The sequence below is a fragment of the Cricetulus griseus genome, chromosome 2 (genome assembly GCF_003668045.3).
Source record: "Cricetulus griseus strain 17A/GY chromosome 2, alternate assembly CriGri-PICRH-1.0, whole genome shotgun sequence".
NCBI classification, from domain to species: Eukaryota; Metazoa; Chordata; class Mammalia; order Rodentia; family Cricetidae; genus Cricetulus; species Cricetulus griseus.
In genome coordinates, this window is record NC_048595.1 from 162,549,434 (window position 1) to 162,567,856 (window position 18,423).

Here is an 18,423-nt window from a genome sequence, read left to right on the forward strand (position 1 = left end):
TCGTGGGTTCTTATTTAATTATTTTTATAGTTGTTTTGCATTTTTAATTATAATTTATTTATTTAGAAAGGATACTAATGTTTTTTATTGCTCCTATTACCTCATTTTGGCGTCGTTTCTGGGAGTGGAATGCTTTGCATGCATTGGTACGATGACAACTGCGAAAACAAACAAACAAACAAAAAACCCATTTTAAATAAAAGTCTGCGAACTTTATTTCGTCCAAACTATCAGGGTGTGTGATTGCAAGCTGTCCTACTGTGGTGCTGGCCTCTTTGGATACATTCCATACGAAATGCAAACCTTTGATTCTGTATGCTGTGATCTAGTGAAAAGCTCCAATATAGTGACTGTATTTAGCACATATATAAATATAATTTGCACTCGTCAGCAGGCTGGGGTAGTCCTTTCACTTGCCACCCTTGGCCCCTCCCCCAGCCCTCTTTCCCACCTCAAGCCTGCTTTCTGTCTTCCCTCCCTCTTCCTAACTCCTCAAGCCGTATCCTCCATCCCCTGAGGACAGTCTCAGGGTACAGGAGGTAACTGGCTATACCTGGGCTGGCTCCCACTCACTAAGGTTCCAGAATTGGGGTCCTTCAGTCACAGTGGGCATGGTCTTCTGAAAGACAAAGAGCCTGTTTTATTAGGTGGAGGCCCCAAGGCTTTGGTTTTCAGACCAGACCCACAGCAGGCTGCTTGTGCTCTCTGGTCTCCACGAGTCAGTTTTCTGTTCCTAGAGAGGGAGGCAAGATGGGTGAGATCTTGGGTCCCTCAATTCAGAAAGAATATGATACAGTCCCAGGAGAGATCACAAGAATGGGTCTCTCATCCTCTTGGGAGAGGTGAAAGAGGAAAGGATGGAGGGAAGGCAAGAAGAGGAATGGAGAACAGAGAGACCCAGTTAAGAATTACCTTAGGGATCTGATCAAAGCAGCCATCCACAGGGTCCTCTTAAATACTGCAGGTGGGAAGGAGGCTAGTTAGGTAGATATATCCTTGGGTATAAGACATGGACTTTCTCAAGGCTAGGTGGTCATTTTGAGATTGAGCCGAGATCTATGTCCTATTACCCTAGAGAACTAGCTGGTAGAATAGAAGGACCCAGACTGTGGTGTTTGGGAATCTGCCAGTCTTGTTTGAAGCCTTTGCAGTTAGAATATCACTCTTTGACAAGAACTTGTAATACAGAATTGTATCATGCCTTCCCCTTACCGTTCCCTCCTTCGCCTGTGTTCCACAGAGGCTACAGTTAGGAGAGCCTGCTGTAGAGTTAGAGGGTTCTCGCTCCCACCTCACTAATCTGCGCATAAGAGTGATGGTGAGGAAGCCTTGAGGAAGAGGACCCTGGATTAAGTCTGTGAGTGGGCTGGAACCTTGGCATGCCGTCTTCCCCTCTTCCCCTCTTTTCCTAACTCCCCCCTCCCTCCTTCTTGGCTCTTGACATCACTGCCTTTGCCTGGTGGGTAGCTCCACCCTCCACAGGAGGCCCATGGGTTTGCATAGTTCTGGCATGGAGGAGGAAATAAAGACCTGGGGTTGCCACTTACCTACTTGTGTGGCTAGACCAGATGTGGTCCTTCGGCCTCACCCCTGTGATGGGGCTTCTTGCTTGCTGCTGCCCAGCTTCTCTTCTGCCTCTACCCTGGAGCCTTGCTTTCCTTGGAGATGGCCCCTGGAGTCACCCACCATGTGGGGGGAGCACAATCACCACACTGCCAGGCATGGCAGACACTGCCCCCCACAGGGCTCCTCATGGGCAAGTTATGCTGTCATGTGGGGCCAGAGTAGGACAGGCCCCATGCTCTGGCTGGCTATGACCTACCCTTGAGCCTCCCCACTCCGGGATGAGGTCTTTCCCCACTCAGCTGTGGAGAGGACCACACCAGGCTCTCCAAGGGGTTATTTGTTGCCCCTGGTAAGTGAAAGGATTATCCCCAGTGTTGATTGTCCTTTTTTGTAATCCTCCTGCTGTTCTGTTCTGTTGTGCTGTGCGACATTTTGCTACATAGACTATTTTATAGCAGAAAGCTAGAAAAATATTTATTATGACTATTAAAGCAATAGTGCATCAATGAACAGGCGGAGACATTAGGAATTGTGTAAATGCTTAGATTCACTTTGGGTGGATTTTTTTGTACTTTATTTATAACTAATAAAAATGAACTGCATTGCTAACTACACCTCATGAGTGCAGAGTGTTTGTCTCTGTGCCTGCCTAAGGCATGTGGAAGGGAAACGGAAGAACTTCAGTTGGCCAGCATGTCCTCCGAAGACTCATGTGTTGACTTGGTCCCCAGCTAGGTGCTATTGAGAAGTGGGGACAGTAGGTTTCTGGGGCTGAGGCCTCCAGTAGTATCCTGAGAATTTAGCCTCCTCCTCTCTACTTGCAAACCACCATGCAGTGACTTCCTTGACCACTTTCTCCTGTCATGGCGCTCTGCTCCCAGGATAGTCTCAAAGCAACAGGCTGGCAACTATGAATCAAAACCTCCAAAATTGTGAACCCATACAGTCATTTCCTTCTTGTATATTGATTACCCCAGACATTTTGACACAGCAAGAGAAAGCTGGCTAACAGTTTCCGTTTTTTTCCACCTTTGTCTCCCAGTAGAATCTTTCCTGTGGCCGAGCACCAGCCACCTGTTCCCCAAACTTCATAGACTTTCAAGGGGGAAGTTTCCAGTCTTGATCAACTTCCAAACAGCCTCTGCTATGCTTGAGCTGAGTCTATTAATTTTTTCTGCAGCAAAACAGAGCTTGATTTACATAGCTGGGGTGGGTTTTTACCTGTCTGAATAGCCCAAGCTCATGGGCCAGGGAGTATTTCTAAAAATGTGCGGTCTCGAAGACTTGAAAAAAAAAATCAATTCATCTCATAAGTTGCAAACAGATGATGACAACCAATTTAAAAAAAAAGCAACAAGCATTGTTTTAAAGAGTGGTTTTAGGCTCATAGAAACAAATGCAGTTAAATTGCAGAGATGTCTGTGTACCCCACTCCCACCTCACTACCCTGCTCTGGTATTAACATTGTTCATTAGTGAAATACAGGAGCCAGTATTGACACATCGTTTTTTAAAGACTATAAGTTACATTATGTTAATGAGCTATTTAAAGTCGTAGTTCATGTTCAACCAGATGAACAAAGTTCTGTCTGTGGGTTTTTATGCATTTCTTTTCCTTTGGACCCATGAATCAGGCGTCTTAGTTCTTATCCACCAGCCAGCTGCCATGCCTGCAATGTGAACATGGGCAAAACACTGACGGTCCTTGGTGCTGTCAGTGTGGCTCACCAACTAGGTCTAGCTCTCTAGTCCAGGTCTCACCAGACCCAGCTCCTTCTAGCTCCTGTTTATGGTTTAGATGGAGCAGGGGTAGGGCAGGGTTGTGGGGGTGAGTGGGGGTTGGGATCAGCTTCCCTCCTGGACATGGCACCCACTCGACACCCATTCAGTCTTCTTGGTCCTTCCTCCTGCTTTCCCGATGCACTGCCAGGAGGAAAGTGGTTTCTCAGGAAGCACTTGGGGGAATTTTCTCCAGGCTCCATGTATTGTACTAATGAACAATGCTAACACCGGAGCAAGCCACTAAATGATCCACAGACTAAGGAGGAGCAGAGCCTGTCCTTGCTCCTGAGCCTCCTGGGTGACTCCAGAACACACCACCTGCAGCAGTATGCCCTCCCTCGAGCTTCTGCTGTCCCAGCTCTCCAGCCCCAGAAGCCCCTTCCATTCTCAAGTCTTCTCGTTTGCCCACTACTTTCCTGTCTCAGACATGGCAAGTCCATGTCTTTGCCCACACATGCAGGGCACTGTTTTTAATTGTGGCTGGGATCTTCTTTCATACATTTCATCTAATGAAAAGCCCTTGCTGTGGACTTCCCATGCTACCTGGTAGCTATGTGACTTTGGAAAGGTTAAACTCCCTATGCTTCACTTTCTCCATTGATTAAATTGGAATAATTGATAGTATCTGTTTCATGGACCTTTATTTTATACTCTTAAACCTTTTTAGCATGTTGAAAGCAGTCACATCAAATAAGTGCTGACAATCGAGCTGGTTCCTGTTTTAAAGCAAGAGCCAGCTTCGATGAACTAGCCACAACCCTTCCCTAGGAGCTCCAGCAAGTTTTATTGCTTGAGTCCCTGTAGCCCTTCTCTCATTCTGAGAGTTAGAGAAGAAGGACAAGGTCCTCAGAAATGAAAGCATGTGAAGAGGTAGGCTCTGGCATACTTTATTATCACCAGGTTACTGTATCCAGGCTTGGCTGTTGCACCTATTCCTGTCCTTCACTGTAAGAAACAATTGAAGGACACATTTGAGAAGCCCCCAGGGAAAGGCAGGGCTTTGAGTCTTACCCCATCTGTTTTGCTTGTCAATAACCCCCTTCCCTATTCTAGGCAGAAAGCAGGGTCATTGGACAAGGTCAGACAAGTAAGGGCTCATGATGCAAAAGTTAAAGAGGTGCCCAACCTCAATGCAAACAAATGCAAGCTTGGCCTCAGAGAATGGGGGCCCCCTTACATTTCCCACCCTGGACATATTGCCGACTTCACCATAGCCCTGGCCCCAACAAGACTTTCTTCCATCTGCAGCCCCCAAAGAACCCTGAACTCCAACAGTCCTAATCCTGAGCCCAACAGGAAGGGAGAAGAGTTCCTTTTGGGAAAAAGCTCCCTTCTCACTCTACCTTTCCCTGCTGTCAACAGGGCCCTGGGTCTTTGTTGGTCCTTTTGTGTGATGGGCAGATGGGCCAGTATGACATCTCTTCTCTGTGCATGCTCCTCGCTAGAGCTCATAGTCAAGCAAACAAAAGAAGGATTTCGTTTCCAGCTCCCCAACTGCTCATTCCCAGCCCAACGTCTCTGGGGAATGAGGGGCACATAGGTAGCAAGCTCTCTCTCTCTCTTTTTTAAACAAGGGTGGCTGAGCTCCATCCTTCCTCAACAATTTAGGGACAAGTCTGCATTCAAGACAATTTGGAAAGAACTATAGTTGTATTGCTTCCCCTAACAAAGTATCTCCAAATAAATATCCCTGGGGGGTCTACTTTAAAGAAAAGATAAAAAGCCTCTGCTATTAGCAAAGCTATTTACACATAAATGGTTGCATGAAGTCTAGAAAACACTTACACATTAAGTAGGTTCAGCCAAAGCCTTCCCATCTGATTTTCTCAGGTTGTGGGCTAAAGAGTTCTTTTCGTCCAAGATTTTGATGAAAGTAAAGCCAGCTTAACCCAGAAATGCTGTTTCTCAGCTCTTATGATATGGGATCCAAACCAGTATTGTGAGTACTCAAAGATGGATTGGGTACCAGGCATCCAGTGCTCACCACTGTGGAGGTCTCTGTATGAGACATGAAACAAGACTTGGGCAGCAGCAAAGGAGGTTGGGGTAGGAGAGGAGCCCCATGTGACCTATGATAAGAGAGCATCTATGGTCCTGCTTTTCTCCTGGCAACAGAATGGTCCAGATGACATGAAGGGATGTTTGTCTATCAGCGGAGCTGGGTACCTATTGCCTTCCAGAGGTTCATTTAGAGGATGGACAGATGAGTCTCCAGTTTCTCATTAGCACTCAAACCACTATTAGACTGGAGTTTCTGTTTGGAAATGGTGTTTTCTGTTTTATTAAAAATTAGAGATGTGTTTTATTTATGCTTCTTTATTTATGATTTTAAGAGGGGAGTCTTTGTTTTATTTTTGTTGGTGTTTTGTTTCTGACTCAGGGTCTTACCACACATCGGCTGTGTTGAGTTCAAACTAGTAATCCTCCTACTTTAGTCTCCTGAGTGCTGAGATTACAGGAAACAAACTACCATACTTAGTAGTCTTGACTTAGAGTTAGCTAATGACAATAACACATGAAGTAAAATTTTATATACACACATATGTGAATGCGTGTGTGTGTGTGTGTGTGTGTGTGTGTGTGTGTGTGTGTGCACCCATGCATGTGTGTGTGTATGCATCCATGCATGTGTGTGTGTGCATGTGTGTACTTGCATGGGTCAGCATCACTCATGTAAAATACTGGAGGCCAGAAGTGCTTCAGATTTTGTGTTCTATCTGCGTATACATAATGAGATATCTCAGGGATAGAGCCCAAGTTTAAACACAAAAATTCACTTGTGTCTCATATGCACCTTATATACGCAGCCCAAAGGTAACTTTGTGCCATATTTTTAGTGCACCTGTGTTTTGACAGCAACCCTTCACAAAGCTGGCTGTGGAATTTTCCACCTGTGATAGCATATCAACATTCAGAAAGTTTCAGATTTTGGAATATTTTAGATTTAAATTAGGGCAGTTCTTAATCTGCATTTACTCATTGTTCATCTACAACCAGAACATGGGAAGTAAAACTTGGAGATCACTTTACTCAGACTTGAAGATTAAAACCCCTTTGCTCTGAAAACTTTGGTCAGAGGATCACAAACTAAGAAACGCTTCATCTGCCGGCCTAGGAGACAATAGAAGTCTCAAAGTATCATAAAACGAAAGCGGATGGATGAGATGAAACCAACTGGCTTGAGAAAACAAACACATGTTAGGGGTCAGGGAGCCAGTGTGAAGAAACACCTTCAGGACAAAGGGTACTAGAGTCTCCCCAGGGAGGTGTGTGGAGGGTGAGCACATACATGTAGTTGACTCAGTCAGTCCAATGGGCAGTTAGATCCCTGGGCTTTTATCCCATGCCACCCTCTGCTGGCTTTCCTGAATTCTTCGGTGCCCATGCTTCTGAACTCAAGGATTCATCTGCTTTGTGACAAACTTGATGGGTCATCCTGGGCTAGGGAAAGTCACCTCAGGGATAGTGGGAATGAAATATGCATACCCTTTTTGACTTTTTTGTTTGGTCTTTCTTTCTTCCTTCCTTCCTACCTTCCTTCCTTCCTTCCTTCCTTCCTTCCTTCCTTCTCCTCCTCCTCCTCCTCTCTTTTTTTTAAAGACAGTGTCTTACTGTGTAGTTCTGGCTGGCTCCAAAAGCTCCAAATTTATAGAGGGCTATCCACCTCTGCCCCACTGTCCCCCGAGTGCTGGGACTAGCTTACCACATTTAGCTGCACACTTTCACTGAACATGAAAGTCCTGGCTCTATACCCTAAGGATTCGACATCCACTTTCTCCTACTCTTGTGGAGCTTGTCTTGTTTCTTGCATGGGTATAGGGATCAGTGATCAGAAAAGTTGAGAGCCTCTAATACCCAAGCAAGCCTACAAGGCCACACAATGCTGGTGTCCTCCACTGAAGATGTGGCTTTGGGGATAGAGAGAGGCAATTCTGAAAGAGAAAGTGTACGGGGTCAAAATACTTAGCTCCTGGATGCTGGTTACCCAGAGGCCGAGAGGAAAACTTAGTTTGTGAGCAAAACTCAGCAACCACGCTGAGCTGAAATGTTCCTTTGCCTGGTACAGGTGTGATTGAAAGGTTTCCAGAAGGTTCTGTAATGTTAAGGCAATTAGAACTTTTTCCTGTATTTTCTAGAAGGATGGGTTGGGGTGAGAGGAGGATGCATTTCAGCCTCACCAGTTGCTATAAAGTCTCAGCTCCCAGGATGGGATGGGGGTGGGTCTTCTACCAAAGATGCAATGCATGCTTGGGCAGGAGCCCAGAGATCCAGACAGAAAAGACAAAGTCAAGATGTGTGTTTACTGGGCAGGAGGCTGGCTGGGAGTACCAGAGAAGAGGAAGCATGGGCAATCCTGAAATTGATGCTTGACTTTATTTGGCCGCCGTTTCACCTGATTACTCCTGAGGCTGAAGTCATCCTGGTAACTAGCAGGAGGCAAGGTGGCTTCCAGGCTGTAGCCTCTTTTTGGGAAGAGAAAGGGTTAGGTTTGATTCTTGTTGCTGCAGAGGCCACAGTTGGGTAGAGCATGAAAGCAGTGGCAAAACATCTCTTTACATCCTCAAAACATCCTCCTGGAGGATGGGGTAGCCGTACTTCCTAGGCCCTCATGTAAACCTGCTAAGCTGGTTACTTAAAACGTTGGGTTTGTTTCTAGTTTCCAGAGGAAATGGAGACAGAGGGAATTTCCACAGCTTGTTCAGGGTTATAGAGCTAGGAGGATACAGGATTTGGCCCAGACTCTTACCTCATATTCAAGCTTTGACACCACATTCCAGGGTGTCCTAGGATGCCCAGAGGAAGTAGAAGGTGTGGGAAGAGTATGTCATTCTCAGAGTATGTCACTAAAGATGCTCTCTGTCTTGAGTGCGGCACATGGTTTCAATGCCTGTTTCTTTACCCTGATGTCTAAGAGATGGCAGCTCCTATTTCCTGCCCACTTACGAAGCAGATCAGCAAACTTCACGCCCTTGCTTCTCCCATACTCTTCCCTTTGTCAAGAAATGCTGATTCAGGTGACTGTGTCGGTTCATGCTTGTGATTCCAGCACTTGAGGGACTGAGGCAGGAGGATCACCACAAATTCCAAACCTTCCTGGACTACATAGTGAGTTTCAGACCATCCTGGGCTACAGAGTGAGACTTTTCCAACAAACAAATCAACATTGACTCTATTCTTTCATACACACAGTTAAAACATTTTTGCCTTCTTCAGTATCTCCTTGAATCTCACATTTCATGTTTAGCTGTCCAGGACAGCATGTGGCTCTGCCTTGCAGGTAGGGAACAACCAGGCCATTCTGGACTACTCTCCCTGTTCCGTTCTTGTTAAAGTCACTCTCCTCTCTTGCTTAGGTGACTGTCATGGTCTCACATCAGGTTTTCCTACTGTTGACAATGCAGCAGTCCAGTACTGTCAACATGTAAGTTAGATAGTGCCATCCTCTGCCTGTAAGCTCCAGTAGCATTCTCTTGCTGTCCAGCATGTGACAGAGACCTGCAAGTGCTCAAGAAGTCCTCTGGGACTTGTCACTACTGACCTTGTTAAACACTTGGCTCCTTCAACCTTATGCTGCCTTCATCACCTGACCACCTTAACATCCTCCCACTTTCAGAATTCATCCTTGATGGAGGACCATTTCCTCTGATGTAGACAAGACTTGTTGCCTCTCTTATAAGGATTTATTTACTCCATGTCACCTTCCCACCAACTGAGTAGCCCTATACCCCAATTACATTTTTTCCTCTAATTTAATTTTATTAATTATAAAATTTCATCCAACATACAGCAAAGTTTATTTATGTTCTAATTAATAGACTTTAAGTACCAGGAGGTCAGAGTTTTTATTGATTGCCACTCTTTCCCCAGCATTGCCTGGCATGGTGACTTGAATGAGAATGGCCTTCATAGATAGCCTCATATATATATACTTGGTTAACAGTTGATGGAACTGTTCGGGAAGAATCAGGGGTATGGCCTTATTGGAAGAGGCATGTCACTGGGGGTGGGCTTTTAGGTTTCAAAAGCCTACACCATTCCCAGTTGTAGTGGCCTCTTGCCTTGCCAGTAAACTTGTGGTGGCCACATCCTTTGGGCATGGTTTCAGGTGCAGATGTGACCCATTATAAGGTAGAGGAGGGGCCAGCTAATGCTCTCTTGGGTTGTGGAGAGCATTGGAAAGGCAGAGACTGCAACTTCTGGAGCAGGAAGACCATGGTGGTTATTTACTCTTATCTGTGTAAGCACTTCCCTAATAAATACCTATTTATCATTTATCCCGGGTCTGGTGGACTCATTTAAACCCTGCCTTCACCCAGTTAGCTCTCTCTCTACTTTGTGGCTGTTATCTCAACATGTAAGCTCTTGGCTATTGTTACAGCACCATACCTACCTGCCTGCTGCCATGCTCCCCACCATGATGGTCATGGACTCACCCTCTGAAACTGAAAGCCCAATAAACTCTTCTATAAGCTTTCAAGAAATGAATAGCTCAAGACTGAACCAGGACTTCTAGCATTCACTTCCACAACCCCAGAAATACACCTGAGTTCCCCGAGACAAAGGGCTTGCCATGGGATTCCCCTGAACAATCTTTTTTTTCATACACTCCAGAGGTAAGCTTGTGGGATATACATATCCCAAGACAATTTTCAATCTGTACAATTTCAGTACTTGAGGATTCCATTAATGGAGAGGTACGTTGCAAGAAGATTAGGCAATAGGCCTTTGGAGAAATGATCCAGACTGGCTAGGAAGGGCTCATGGAGAATAGTCAAAGGATCAGGAATGGTTTGCTCTTGAAAGAATTCTGGCAAGAAGCGATGAAATTGGGCACCCCCAGAACTTGAGCCAACATGAATCTTAGCAGAGAGGGCACTGCAAGCTCTGAAATTAACTCAGCTGTTCATATATATCCATTTACCTTCTCAACAATACATCCAATCACCTAACCAACCACTCATAATATAGCCACCTGACAATCTATCCAATTATTTATTCCTCCATCCACCCATTCACTATCCCATCCATTAATCCATCCATCCATCCATCCATCCATCCATCCATCCATCCATCCGCTATCTCCTCCATCTATCACCCACTTACTTAGATATGCAAACATGTATTCATCCACTTATTCTTTCTTCCTTCCATATATTAATCTTTCAGTACCACATAGTTTTAGTACACACACTGTGCCCTGAGCCTTGTTATAATTCTAGGGCTACCAGAAACTGGAAGCAGCCTAGATGCCCCTCAGCCGAAGAATGGATAGAGAAAATGTGGTATATTTACACAATGGAGTACTACTCAGCAGAAAAAAACAATGGGATCTTGAAATTTGCAGGAAAATGCATGGAACTCGAAGAAACCATTCTGAGCAGGTAACTCAATCACAAAAAGACAAACACGATATGTACTCACTCTTATGTGGACCTGCTTTATGATACATAGTAGTGACCATGCTTTATCAGAGCTGTTTTTAATGATGTTGCTCAGAATGGTTTCCTTCCAGATGATGATTGAGAAGCTAATTAAAAAAAAATGGTGCCAGGTACTACAAGAGTAACAGAACTGTGCTGTTTTCTGGGATTTTGTTTTTTACTTTTTTTTTTTAATGGAGTGTGCTGGATGTCTCTACAATTTTGTTCAAATGACTGCAGAACCTGGAAAAGCTGTTGCTGCTATTGATGCATAACATACTGCCATTATTTATATATATATATATATATATATATATATATATATATTTGAATTTTTGGAAACTTTAGCTGTGCTGTCAACTTTGGAAAAAAGTATCCCAGTTTACCGTGTTGAGTTGGCATTGTACAAAAATTAACAGCCATATTGGTCTAGAAATGTTGAACTTAATTTTTTTCCATTTGTACAGGGGTAACGCACTGTATTAAATATGTAAGGTCTTAAAAAAAAGAAGGGATTTTGAGAGCCCATCCCATGTGAAGGGATGCTCTCTTGGCCTGGACACATGGGGAAGGGCCTAGGCCTGGCCCAGGATGATGTGGTAGACTTTGGGGAGCCCCTTTTGAGGGCCCTACCCTGCCTGGGGAGTGGAGGGGGGATGGCTATGGGCAGCTGGGATGTTGGGGGTAGGGGAGGGAGAGTGAGAAGGGATTGACATGTGAAGCAAGCTTGTTCCTAATTTGAACTAATAAAATAAAGAAAAATAATTCTAGGGCTACAAAGGTGAATCGGACCTTCTGGCCAATCTTGAAGACTCATGGTCCAGTTAGAGAGGCACCCACCCCCAATATACCATTCATAGATGTGGGTATATGAGGTATCCCAGATTTATCTTGAGGGAGAGATAATGGAAAGATTTCCTGGCAGTGAATAAAGATCTCGAGTTGAGACAAAGAGCATAAAACACAGGGCCTGGTGAAATGGAAGGGTGGATGAATAGCAAGGAAACTTATAGCAGAGAGGGGAGCCCCGAGGGGGCACAGAAGGGGACAGAGATTCGAGGAACTGCTGGAGAGCAGTACCCTGGGCTTGGAGCTGTAAGTTACTTTCCCAAGGTAAAGGTGGTCCAAGTCTTAGGCACCTGGGAAATGGGTGGGTAGAGGGGCTGGTGGGGAGGGGTCCTGTGGGCAAACATACAGCCAAATGAACAGAAATATCAATAGTTTAATTGGGAGTTTTTGGTAATGACTTCTTCAGATCCTGACAAGTCCTCTAAGGGACACAAAGCAAACAGGGTATGTGGAAGATGTCAAGAAACTTTGACCATGTGTGGTACATGGTGGAGTCAGGCTTGCCTTTTCCCAAGAGCAGCAAGCCAACAGTTATACAACCCATCAATAATAGAATGAAAGCCCTAGAGGTAGAAGATGTCAATAGTCCCCAGTGAGATCACCACGGAGCACGCCGCAGAGGGATGTGGCAGAGAAGTGGTGTGGACTCTGAGCTGAGGATCCTCTCTGCATTGTGATGGGGGCACTGAGAGGAGCAGAACAGGGGGCAGGATGGCAGACAGATAGAGAGACAGACAAACAGACAGGGATGGGGTGGGGTGAGGAAAATCAAGGTGTCAGGAGCTGAGAGCACCCATTTTCTTGGTCTCTGTTAAGTGGAGGAATTATCTACTTTTCACCAGCTCATAGGTCCCACACTTCCTCCTGATGTTTTTCTGCATTTGCCTCTGGGTTTGTTGAAACTGGGGGGAAAGATACATTTCTTAGCACACGGATGCTCAGATGAGCTCTCTGTGGGGTGTGGTTGGTAATAATTTAATTAGCCCAGCTTTTTTGGGGGGAAAGTGTTAATTAGTTTTTGCTTAAAATACACATCTTGATAACCTCTTCTTCTCCACTTGTCTCCCCTGAGTGAAGCCCTGATTTTCCATCCACACCCAACAGCAAGCCCCAGCCTGGGTACCACTGCTATTAAAAGGAAAGGAAATTTAAAAAAGTATTTTGCACAGTCGTGAATTATGCCATTTATGAATATAATTCTTGTATGATTGAGAGGTGCAGAAGGTGGCTAATGCCACAAAGAGTCACTTGCAAGGAGCAGCCTCTGATGAGTACCAGTTCTCAGGTCTGAGGCCGTAGCCCCAGCCCTGGAGGTCTTGGGAGATGGCTGATGAACACAGAGTAAAAGGTGTGGCCAGAGCATCTTAGACAGATGGGAAGAGATCTCTCCAGGTGAGTCCATCCCCCCGAGACTTGTCTAGCCACCTGCCGCAGTTGAAGATGGTGGCCACTCCAGTGCTAGTGTTGGTGACTTCCACCTTCTCCACCAGCCAGCCTGAGTAATAGCCGCTGCCATCATGCTCCAGCCGGACCTTGCGCAGCTCTCCCAGTTCTAGTGTCTCCAGGAAGAAGCGGTCAGTGCTGCCACGCTCGAAGAGGTTGCGCATTTTCTGTTTCAGTTCCCTCTTGCCCGTGTCCCCATTAGCTCCAAAGATGGTCACAAAGATGTTGGCGTCCGTGCCTGCCCCTGGTTCGTAGCCCGTCGTCACGATGATCTCGTACTTGACTGGTACCAGGCTCTGGATTTTACTGGCGAAGCTCTCTGTTGTCTTAGTAACCTCAAATACCTTGAAGTACTTCCTCTTCCTCTTGAGGGGGATGAGGCAGTCACAGTTAAAGAAGTACCTGGCAGAGCATTAAACAGAAGACTCAGAAGACGCCAGCTGAGTGTCACACCGTCTCCCACCCAAGATACAGAGCGAGGCTGGACAACCCATCCTTCTAATTGTTCCTTGTTTCTTCTACTTCTTTCCACATGAAATCCATAACCCAAACCTTGGTCCCATCTTTCAAATATACCTAGAATGAGCCTGTCTGTTCCCACCCTACCCCCATAGCATCTCCCTGCTTGTTCTGCTATGGTCCAAATCACCATCCTTTTCAGGATGGGTATTGGGCCTGCTAACTAACCTCTGTGCTTCTTGCTCCCTAGGTTTGGAATAAGCAATTGCTACGGGTTCTTCCCAATCCAAGTTGTTGTAGCATGCTGTCTGCTGGCTCCCTTTGAACTCTCAGGAGAGGTGATTTTCCACCCACAGGAGACCAGCAAAGATGGAGCCCATTATCATTGCATCATGGAGTGAGAGAGGGACACATGAGTATTTATAGGCAGTTAACCATCCCTGGAGGTGGGGCATGCTGATAAGGTCCTGTCCCTCCTTGAGAATTTATAGGCAGTTAATGGTTCTGAGTGGGAGGGTCTTATGAAGCCCTGCCCCTCTCTGAGGACAGTGAGGCTATCAATTCCTGAGAGAGAAAGTTTTTCTTTGGTTGTTTAGTTGCTTATTACTTTAGTTTTTTTTTTTCAAACAGGGTTTCTCTGTGTAGCTTTGGAGCCTATCCTGGCACTCGCTCTGTAGACAATCTGGCCTCGAACTCACAGAGATCTGCCTGCCTCTGCCTCCCGAGTGCTGAGATTAAAGGCATGTGTCACCAACGCCTGGCTTCTATCTGCCTTTAGGTAACTCTGATTAAACTCACTGGTTTACCAGTCTAGACATGGATGGAATCCTTTCTTTATTCTGCACTGGCTTCCTATCTGGAGTGAATAGCTGTTTGCTCATCTCCCCAGGAAACGTTCCCATAACACTAATAAATTAACAGATTTTGAAATAAGCAGTCCCAGTGCTTGATAATGACTTCAGGAATGGAAAAGTGTGCCCAGAGGTGAAGACACTGGGATGGTTGGAGAGCAGCCACCCTATGAGGCTCTCCCACAGAATCATTGGCAAGGAGCCAGCTGTAGGAGATCCCTGCTCACCCTGGGAACCCTCAGCAAGTGTCCAGGGGCTAGACTGAAGTGTTGTTGGCAGAATACCTCTAGATCAGATAGAGGAAGAAACTGTGACTTGAAATTGCACAGTGTTGGGCAAAGGGGCAATTCAGTCTGAGTCATAGTCTCCACTGGACACAGAAACAGGACCAGCCCTTGCTCTTCACCCTGTGGTAGCTTGCACAGAGGCAGGACCTGCACCTTCTGTGCCTCCAAAAGAACCTCCCAGAGGGAGGGTTTGTATCAGCATCCACCCCTATGAGAACACACACAAGATGGGCCTGGCACCTGTGCCAAGCATCTGCCTAAGTGAGAGACCACAGAGGTGGCTGGAGCAGCCATGATCTAGGTACACCAGAACACACACAGGCAGGTCCTATGCCTGTGATCCACCCCTGAAATGACTAGCACCAATGTCCTTCCTCTGGGAAACTCCAGACAGTCCTCACACAGGCAGAATCAGCACCAAAGTAAGGGACAGGTTGCACAGGTTGGTGTGCGATTGGGAGTCTCCTTGCTTGGTTTCTTAAGTGTTGGAATTATTTTAGGCTGCCAATCTCTCTCTCTCTCTCTCTCTCTCTCTCTCTCTCTCTCTCTCTCTCTCTCTCTCGTGTGTGTGTGTGTGTGTGTGTGTGTGTGTGTGTGTGTGTGTGTGTGTCACACATGTTGGCACACACAATGTAGAGGCCATAGGTCAATCTTAGATATAATTCTTTAGGTGCTACCTACGTGAGTACCTGAGCAGGGTCTCTTTTTTGAGTCAGGCTCTCTCACTGATTAGACTAGGTTGATTGGCCACTGAACTTCAGACCTAGCTTTCTCTGCTTTCTTAGAACTGGGATTACATGTGTGTGGCACCATGTCAGACTTTTCTATGGGCCCTAGGAATCAAACTCAGGTCCTCCTGCTTGCACAGCAAGCGCTCACTGACAGCCATTTCCCAGATCTGACTGCATTCCTTACCATATTCTCTTTTGATTCTATAGTCACTTGGAGCTGCTTTTATCCATTTTGTTCTATTTATCTCCTCTTGTATTTTTCTCTGTTGCTCTAATACTAATTTCTAGCACTATTCTGTGTCTTTACTCCCTCCCCACATGATATATTCTATCTGTGTTTCTTACTCCCTTCAAATAGTTTACATTGAAGGGTGATTGTGTTTATCTGACTACTATTGTGTTTTCATAGGCCTAGATATCATTTGCAGTCACTATGAAGATAGGATTATACTTTTGGAGCAAAGCAGGAGTGCAAGCACACAGACTGTGGTTTAGCTTCACACCCAGGTTAGTGAGGATAAATGACATTTTGACTCTTCCACAACCTACCACTACCTGAACATTCCAAATAAATAGACTGAACAAATATACAAGATTAAAAGTAAGATTAAAGGCACCCAGCCTTCAACCCAATGTACAAAACCCAATACAGGGATACAAGAAATATAAAAAACATCAAGCAATGTAACTCCCAAAAATCATTAATTCCACCATAATGGACTACAGTGAGTGTGGATGAGATGTAATCCTAAGTAATAATTAAAAATGGGTATAAGAATGTTTTACAAGCCGGGTGATGGGTGATGGTGGTGCACGCCTTTAATCCCAGCACTCGGGAGGCAGAGGCAGGTGGATCTCTGTGACTTCAAGACCAGCCTGGTCTATAAGAGCTAGTTCCAGGACATCCTCCAAAGCCACAGAGAAACCCTGTCTTGAAAAAAACAAAAACAAAAACAAAACAAAACAAAAGAATGTTGTACAAAATCAAAGAGCATAAAAATAAATCTCATAACAAAGAGAACACACATACACAAGAACTGCTGAATAAAATAAAGAAGTCAATACAGGATATTAAATTGAAATTCAATAGAGAAAAATACTATAAAATGGGGATGGGGAATGGAAATGAAAGACTCAATAAGGGAAAAAAACCCTTATTGTGGAGCATCTCACAAATGGAATATATTAAGTGGAAGACAGAATACCAGGGCCTGAATATAAAGTTAATTAAAACATTTAGGCTCCTGCATATTGCCGGGTGTTGGTGGCACACACCTTTAATCCCAGCACTCGGGAGACAGAGGCAGGCGGATCTCTTTGTGAGTTCAAGGCCAGCCTGGTCTCCAGAGTGAATGCTAGGATAGGCTCCAAAGCTACACAGAGAAACCCTGTCTCGAAAAAAAAAAAAAAACATTTAGGCAATTACAGTGATAAAACAATAAGAAAGCACAATGGAACACCTGAAACCTATGAGATGTCATAGAAGACATAAACATAGAAGACGGAGAAGTTCAAGCTAAAGACATAGAGATCATAGTCAATAAAAGTATAGCAGAAATCTGCTTAAACCTAGAGAAAGTAATGACCAACTAGACACAAGAGTCAGTGAGAATGCCAGACATAAAGGACCAGAAAAGAAATTCCCCACATGGAACATTAAGCAAAACATTAAGACAATGGAGATGAATTGAAAACTTTGAGAGAGAAGCACCAAGTAACATATAAAGGCAACTCCTTTGGTGTAACAGCAGATTTCTCAACAGAAATTCTAAAACCCAGGAGAGGATGGGACAGTATATTTGAGTGCTGAAAGACAATAACTATTGACTCTGATTACTACATTCAGCAAAATCATCCTTCATTTAAAGAAAAACTTTACATGATAAAACAAGCTAAAGAAATTCATGAGCACTAAACCAGCAGTACAGAGGATATTTGAAGATATATATTATATATATATATATATATATATATATATATATAGTGAAAAAATGTCTGTGAGATCACAGAAAAGAATAAACTACACTAGAATAGCATATAAGCAAATAAGGAGAAAGGAAGCACCAAACATCACAAAATAGCAAAGTGACAGTAGTCAGTAATAACTATGGATATTAATGATCTCTATCTTCTAATCAAAAGACACAGATAAGTAGGTTGAATGAAAAAATAAAGCCCATCTGTTTACTGCCTACAAGAAACCCACATCACTGGAATATGTGAGCACAGCTTCAATGTGAAAGAATGGAAAATGATACTCTACACAAATGGAACTAGGAAACAGGCACGTGTAGTAAAACTAATACCTGGCAAAACAGGCATCAAAACAAAATTAATTAGAAGAGACAAAGAAGGTTATTTCATATTGATTAAGGGAAGGGTCTACTGAGAGGACATTGTAATTGTAAGCCCATATGCAGTGAGTATTGACCCATTAACTTTATAAAACAAACACCAATTAATATAAAGGTACAACCTTACCTTAACACAATAATAGTGCCCTACTCAGATGACCAATAAACAGGTCATCTGACATACAAAACCAAATTAGCAAAAAACACCAAAGAAACATCACAGCTAATTGCCACCACAGATCAAATGAACTTAACAGACATCTACAGAATAGTCCACCCAAACATTGCGGAACACATTTTTTTTCAGAAGCCCATGTAGCTTTCCCTAAAATAGATGACATTTGAGGATACTAACAAATCTTAAAAATATAAGAAAGTCCAAGTAATTTCTTCTATATTTTCAATTTTGAGAATATAATTTAATTACAACACTTTTTTCCTTCCCCTTGCTCACTCCAAACCCTACTCTATACCCCTCCCCCACTCTCCTCCATTATATACTATCTTATTGCAACAAAATAAAATCAACACCAAGAGAAATGATAGAACATAGACCATAACTCATGGAGATTGAACACACTATTGAATGATAAATGACATATCCAGGAGGTCAAGAGAGTAATTAAAAAATTCCTAGTATCAAGTAAAAATAAAAATACAACCTACTGGAACCTGTGGCAC

The 18,423-nt window shown here is 44.2% G+C and overlaps 1 protein-coding gene across 3 annotated transcripts in view; it reads right to left on the reverse strand.

Annotated features, from left to right (window-relative positions):
• Positions 1 to 12,981: 12,981 nt before the first annotated feature.
• Positions 12,982 to 18,423, reverse strand: part of Loxhd1 (lipoxygenase homology domains 1) — a 144,719-nt gene continuing 139,277 nt past the window's right edge. For all 3 annotated transcript variants that reach the window (XM_027397946.2, XM_027397945.2, XM_035439026.1), the window contains one exon: positions 12,982 to 13,462. In XM_027397946.2, the coding sequence (XP_027253747.1) occupies positions 12,982 to 13,462 (481 nt within the window). The remainder of the gene's footprint in view (positions 13,463 to 18,423) is intronic.